Raw genomic sequence first — 7078 nt, 5'->3', positions numbered from 1 at the left:
CAGCAGGATATATTTGGCCCATAATGAAACAAGATATTTTATCAAGAACTAGGTGAGTCCAAAATTGTTTGTTTGGGACATGGTCAGTATGTATCTACATTTTTATCTTTAAACGAAACATGAAAACAGGAGAGTTCCTTTGTATTGTTGACTCTCATCCTGCCTCTAACTGCTTTGTGTTTAAATTTTATGAAAAATGTCTGAATTATTTTCCTATTTACTTTTAAACTACATTCTCTTTTAAAGGAATGAATACCCAAAAGGACTTTTTAACAGTGGAACAGAGCTACGCTGAGCCTGAAGGCTTTCAGATAGCACAGTGATTAGTGTGGTATTCACATTTAGACAACGAATATTAATCTCAAAACTCTGTTCTCTCTCTTGCACATTAACTTTTGTATAATAAGACCACAGCTTTCTAATCTTTGTAATGAGTGTGTAAATCATTATAACCACTCTGGCTCGATTTTGCTAAATATCCTAAAAGCTGCATTTGAATGGTTTAGTCAGCCGAGAGGGTCACCAAACTGCTTCTAATTGTTTGCACATAACATGGAGAACTGCTGTAGTTATATACACAAGGCTTCCAATTAAGTCTAAAAATGCCAGTACTTCATGAGTTCTAATAATGCATAATTTATTATTTTAAGGCACTACCTGCTAGAAAACTAAGGAAGGGGATGAGATTGAAAGTCTGAAAGCTTTCACCTTAACTGTTTGGATATGATAGTATCTTTCTTGTCTTAAATTGCTGTTTCTGGAAAACTGGCACTCTATTTTTGAGATTTCCCACTGACACTGGTAGTTTTAAGACCCATTTTTCTGCTTCTCAGTGGTACTTTGACAAGCAATTTACTGGTATAGGCAATCAGGTAAGTCTGACACAATATAATATATATACAATATACGTAATATATTATATAAATAATGTAATTAGGCATTTTTTAAAATACAAAACTCTTTTCTTAAAGATATAGTTAGGTTATTTAGTGGTGTTTTGCAGAAACTGACATGTGATCCCACATAGATCTGAAAATTTTATTCTACCAGAGCTTTTAATTGAATTGTTTGTCACAGGGATGTGACTTCTAGTGTCTTCTAAACATCAGTCTCATTACTGGCAAATGAATTCTTTTCTATCAGCTGTCGCTGGCGAGGTGCCCATCCAGTTCTCCATCTTTCTATAATGTGTACTGTAGGGATGACATAAGATATTTTTATTAGGTGGAGCTGGTGGAAGAAACTCGACAGCTGGACTCCGTGTACTTTAGAAAGCTCCAGGCTTTGCATCAAGAGAGTGATTCCAAGAAGGATGAGGTAAGACAAGCACCTACTAACAAAAACAAACACTTTTTCTATCAGAGAGGGTTAACACTTTGAGTATCAGCAACAAAAGACTGACTACATTCCAGTATGGAGAAGCAAATAGTCTAATTTCTACCGTTTGTTTTGGGGAATGACTGACAGCCATTGTGTTAGTTAAAAATACAGGTCTGTCAGTTACATTAACATCAGAACACTGTATGATTGGATTCAATGACACAGTTTTCAATAAAGTCTGTGGAATGTATTTTGAGCCCTTAATCCTGAGTAAATTCCTCAATTTCAAGTAAATTACAGGTATATATTAGTTTATTTGATTATGGAACCTGCACACACTGATATGTTTAAAACAAACATAAAACTAAACTGATTAAGAGCTGGAGTCCTGACTCAACTTATTTTCTCAGCAATCAAAAATCTGTTCTAGAGAGACAGAAGTTATCTAATGCAAGGATTATTAGGCTGAGCAAAATATAGAGATGAAAAAGCAGTTATGCAAGTGAAATAATTTCTTCCCTCAGAGCACTGTTGCTGATACCGGTCTGCCATCCTGCCCTGATGCCCTCAAAGAAGATCAGCCCTTGCATCAAGTTCCCAAAGAATTGGCAGGTCCTAGTCTTTCTGACGTGATCCACGACAAAGAGAAGTTAGAACAGTTCTGGGCATTTCTTAATGAGCATTTTGCTCGGTATGTTTCTTTGTTATTATTATTTTACCCATTTCTAAGTTCAGAAGAAAACTTTGCTGGAGATCTTGGCTGACTAAAAGTTCACAGATTTTAGTCTCTTTTAAAAATGTGTTTGTGTGTTTATGAAATACACATGCACATTGTTCAGACAACTGAATTGTCTTAACATTTTAGGAGTGAAAATTCTCCTGTCATAACAAGTTTGTATTACTGTTCTGCTTTCAGTTTCTGCCTTGATTAGTGGCAAACCCCTGAGTAGAGCAATTAGCCTATAAAGAGTAAAATTTTATCTTTCTTAGTACAGATTCAATTTTAAAAATTAAAGCTGGATGTTATAAAAATGTTCAAATAGAAGACAACTGCTTTATTCTCACAGTGTGACAGCGACCATAGTTTTGTGTTTGCATTGATCTGAACAGAATTAAGTACCAGCTTGTTGCAGATATAGTTTATTCAGAGTCCTTGAAAAAATTTTCCACTTATATGAAAACGAAGATCTAAACAGAAGTTCTAGAAGAACTAAATGTGAGTTTGCCACCTTTTTTATTCCAGCCCCACACTAATCTCTATCCTGTTTTAGGAAAAGGCAAATGTACATTTTAAATAACTGCTAGCAAGTACCTTAATTGTCACTTCCTTCCTTTAACCTGGGTTCCCATGAGCTGATGCTATGCATATTGCCTATAGCTTCTAGTTAAGCACTGTTATCAACATCTAGCACAGGATTTCTCTGGTCAAGACTCAATGTCATCACTTCTGCTTATCATCAGAGGTTCCCTTTGTAGTCAGAGAAATACACACTTCTGCATACAATTCTTTGAACTCTGAAGGTAAGATTTAAAAGCATTTTGGATAGTTCATTCCTAGAAATGGCTATTTCTGTTCACTGACTACAAAAAGACTGTAAGGAACAAGTTCCAACGGACATCCTTATGCTGCAGGTGCCTGTGGTTAAGTGTCTTCAGGGTTAATTGTCTAGACCATGCACTCCCAATATATGTATATTTGGGTTTTTTTAATAAATTATATACATGTGCTATTGAAGTTCTAGTAATTTCTTCCCACCCCCCAATGAATCATCTTGCACATGCCCTGGGGTGTGCACACCCCACTTTGGAGTCCACTAGTTGTGAGTTTCTCTGTAACTGAGGTAATGGTAGGAATTGCCAGAGAGCAGGTCACTGGCTAGGATGGAGTTCTGGACAGGTACACTGAATTGCCTCTGGGGCTTACTCACTCTCTGTTGATCACAGACAAGTCCAATCTTAAGTGATAAATCCAGGCAGAGAAATGTTTAATTTATGGAGAAATTTTCTTTTGTAAAAATTCATTATGAAGAAAAACATTTGAAGAAGTCTCACAAAACAGTGTTTTAGTGCTGGGTCCAGACCTAATAACTCTGCAGTCCAGCTGGCATGCTACAGTAAAGATGCTTAGTGGTACTATAAGCTGAAGGGATCCTAGAACTAATGCAGTTTGGAAAAAATCAGCAAGAACCAACAAATGTGTCATTTGCATCTTCATCAAAATTTATGGTTCTGTTATTACCCAATTTTAAGTGACCCAAGTTTCAGGAAGGATAGGCTACAAGTACTTGGGCACAAATTCTGGTAAGAAATTCTGGTAAGAAACTAAACAAATTTCTATTCATTAATACTTTGTTGAATATATAGGATATATTTGCACAATTGCAGTACAATTTGTGTTACTTTGGGTTAGTGAGTTACCACTTGTTAGTCTGCCAGACTGACTATGCGCATGCTCCTGATCCACTGAAAGGAAAAAAGCAAAGTACACTAGGATAAGCCACCACTGCAAATGGTTTAACCTAACACACTTTAAGATTATATATTTTGTTTTTTAAATAAGACAGACCTATTTAACCAATTGTCATGGGTAGATGCCAGGGAGTAACTCTGTAAACCACAGTAACTTGGATTATTTGCATTTGGGTGAAGTTATTCATGTTGTGATGAACTAGCAAATGAAAGAATTTCGGTCTTAATAGAACTTAGGTCTGCAAGGGTCTCAAAAGACTTTTGAAAGGGAGACATCTGTTCCTAAATCGGTTTGGTGCTTTTGAAAGTTTTAGTCATAGATTAATGCATTGAAAAAGTCAGTTATTAACTGAATGGAAAAATGAAACAGATTTGTCTGAATTTAATGTTCCATATTTCTTGCTGCAAGTACAGTGAATGTCCTCATTAAAATACTCACAAAATTTCATCTAATAACATACTTTCAGAAAACATTCACATAAATTAAAAGGAAGTTGTAGGTATGTCACTTATTCTGCCCTCTGTTTTAAGGAACAAGACCAATATGTTCCATTAAAACAAACTTAAGTTGATAGTATACATTCAAATGATTATGAGCAACATATAGATCAAGAGTTGCATATGAGCATTTTTTGTCACTATGAATAATGAAATAAGTAGTAGAATCAGTAATTTATGAAAAGGCAGCCTGCAAAAAACCCCAGAAACAAAATTCACCATAAATTGTTTTTGTCTGCTTGACTGCAGACTGACTTAAGCTCTAGCACTGCACACAGGGTAGGAAGGGAGTGATTTCTGGGGCTGACATTCCCTGCTGTCATCCCTTTCCTTTCTCAGGTGATAGGATGAGGAGGCAGAACAGGGGATGTCAATTCATCTTTCAGTGGCTCACAGCCTCAGTACTGCTTCAAATTCTCATCCATTTCATTTTTCATTCTCTCTGCGGCTCTGGTTCACAGTCCCTGTTGGATTCAGCAGTGGCACATTGAGGAGTTTATTCCTTTCAGGGTACCTGAGAAGGGATGCTGAATGAAATCCCCGACATGTGTGTTTGATCTGTCTGTTCAGCAAGTGCCACGGTCTCACCAGATGGTACTAGCAATGAAAAAATGACTTAAAATTTCAGTCCAATCTGACCTGGTATTTAGGATTTGAACATTTTGGTGGCTTGTGGTTAAACTAATAAACTCCTAGAATGTTGATGAAATTAACTCAATATTGAAATAACATTCTGTTTAAATTTGTTTGTAGCATGGATCTCATGTGCTGGCTAGATATTGAACAGTTCAAAAACATGCTCCACAAGGATAAAGAAAAAAGGGAGGAAAAATCTAAGGACATTAAAACCAAGTACCTAAACAAAAAATACTTCTTTGGACCCAACAGCCCAGCTACCAGGGAACAACAGGAACAGGTACCAGTTACAAAACCATTCATAAAGGACAATCACAGTGATTGTGACTGAGATGAAAGTAAAGCTTTACTCCAGCTTTTCCACAGGCTGTCTCCTCAAATCTTACCTATATTTCTGGCCAGAAATCTGGTTTTGTTCTGGTTGTGGGGGTCTCTTCCTTCCTGTTCAGACTCTCCCTCCCCCATTCTTACAGAACATCTCTTTTAAACCCTGATCTGAGGCTGCAGCCAAAGCATGCACAACACAGCTCAGAAAAAGTGTAAAAATGGCTTTCAGGCATAGTGACTTGTTCCAGCTATCTATTTTAGTATGTCAGTAAAGCCACAGACAGCGAGTCTGAGCCGTGGTACTCCAATATATCTTGATACTTAGGAAATTTACTCGGTCAAGCTGGGATATTATTTGCCGGAGTCTGTATTCTATTATAGGTAGGGACAAATGTAATCTGTTCCCTTTTATGAAAAGTACATGTGAGCCTTGGGTAAGCACGCATTAAATGCTTTGCTTACAGTTAAGCTCACGCTTTGCTAAATCAAGGATGTAGAGAGATAAAGGACTTTTGGTATACACAAAAGTTTATGTCATGTGTTATTGTGTTTGGATTGCTTAGCTAATCCATTCAGGTGGAGGATGGGGACAAATCCTTCATGATCGACTTTCGGCAGCCGTTCTGCTAGAAATTCAGCAATGCGTCCAGAAAAGATTAGAAACACAATGGCTGCCATTGTTCCTGGCAGATGAACACCACGGGGCAGAGAGACAAGCAAAGGTAATTTTTTAACAACAGCAACACATCCAGGCATTGTTTTTTGTTTGGCTCATAATTTACCATTGGGATAAAATGGTTCAGAGGAAAAGCAGCCCACAACTCACATTCGGTTTACACTGAAAGAAATGCTCTAGCATGCACAGGTTGAAGCATTTAGCTTGATAATTGTGAAGGCAGTTCCTCTGATGGCTCAGTCTAGCTGACAGCATCGTTGTTAGATCCTAAGTCTGAAGGAGCCAGTATTAGCTCTGCTGTCAGCCAGGCTGCCAAAGAAGCAAACTAATCTTTGCTGCAGTGCTGCACTCTCCATATGCCATTTTGCCCTAGCAACACACTGCACACAGAAGAAATACTGCTTTGTGTAAAGGAATTGCCCAAGAGGACAAGAACACAAGCAAATGAATGGCCTTCTCATGCTGTACTTTCTCTCTCTTATGCTGTCCATATTCTCCCATCTGGAGCTGCAGTGCCTGTAGAAATGACTCCAGGACTTGTGAAATTCTGCTGAGTGGGGAGGTTAACTGCTACAAGTCTTGTTTCCAAGTGATTGCTTTAGAAGGTTGCCAGAAAACTGAGAATGAGAAGCCTTTCACTCCTGCTGGCTCATTAGAAAGACTGGGGAATGGGCAGAGCTAGCATCTGCCTTTTATGAGAGTGCCTCTGTGGCTGGGATCTGTGTAGGGAGATCATTCTGCTGGTGACATGCAAGAAACCTTCTTTTTTGTAGTTCCACAAAAGCTCTGAAATGTGACTGTCATAGCAGAAAGAAACTTGATGCCAAGCAGACACATAGGCAGACTTTAATTGATTCAGAGCAATAAGCAATCTGAAAACTATAGGTTCTGATATGGCAAATTGTAATTTTAATGATGTTTATGTTAAAGCAAAATTTCCTAACCCTCAGCCCTTTTTTAGCTGAACTCTGCCTCCTTTACAATCCGTGGCACAAGACCACACGATAAGGCCAAGCTGCCTCCAGGTCTGGAAGCCAGCTCATGCCTCTTCTTGCACCTGCTGCACTATGCTGGCAGGGAGAACAGCCCATGCAGTTTGGAAAATGCTGTATTCAACTCTAATAAACAGTTTACAGGAAAGACATACTTCTA

General features: G+C 38.0%; 1 protein-coding gene across 1 annotated transcript in view; it reads left to right on the top strand.

Annotated features, from left to right (window-relative positions):
• RGS22 (regulator of G-protein signaling 22) overlaps positions 1-7078 on the top strand; it is a gene marked incomplete at its 3' end in the record, with an annotated part of 54764 nt that overhangs the window by 39956 nt on the left and 7730 nt on the right. Inside the window, exons 15-18 of the mRNA XM_010189009.1 lie at positions 1225-1317; positions 1845-2011; positions 5041-5203; positions 5814-5972. Coding sequence (XP_010187311.1) covers positions 1225-1317; positions 1845-2011; positions 5041-5203; positions 5814-5972 — 582 coding nt within the window. The remainder of the gene's footprint in view (positions 1-1224; positions 1318-1844; positions 2012-5040; positions 5204-5813; positions 5973-7078) is intronic.

This window comes from Mesitornis unicolor, unplaced genomic scaffold (assembly GCF_000695765.1).
Source record: "Mesitornis unicolor isolate BGI_N332 unplaced genomic scaffold, ASM69576v1 scaffold24057, whole genome shotgun sequence".
In the NCBI taxonomy this organism is placed as follows: Eukaryota; Metazoa; Chordata; class Aves; order Mesitornithiformes; family Mesitornithidae; genus Mesitornis; species Mesitornis unicolor.
The sequence above is the reverse complement of the archived record's forward strand: the minus strand, read 5'-3'. Positions and strand labels throughout refer to the sequence as shown.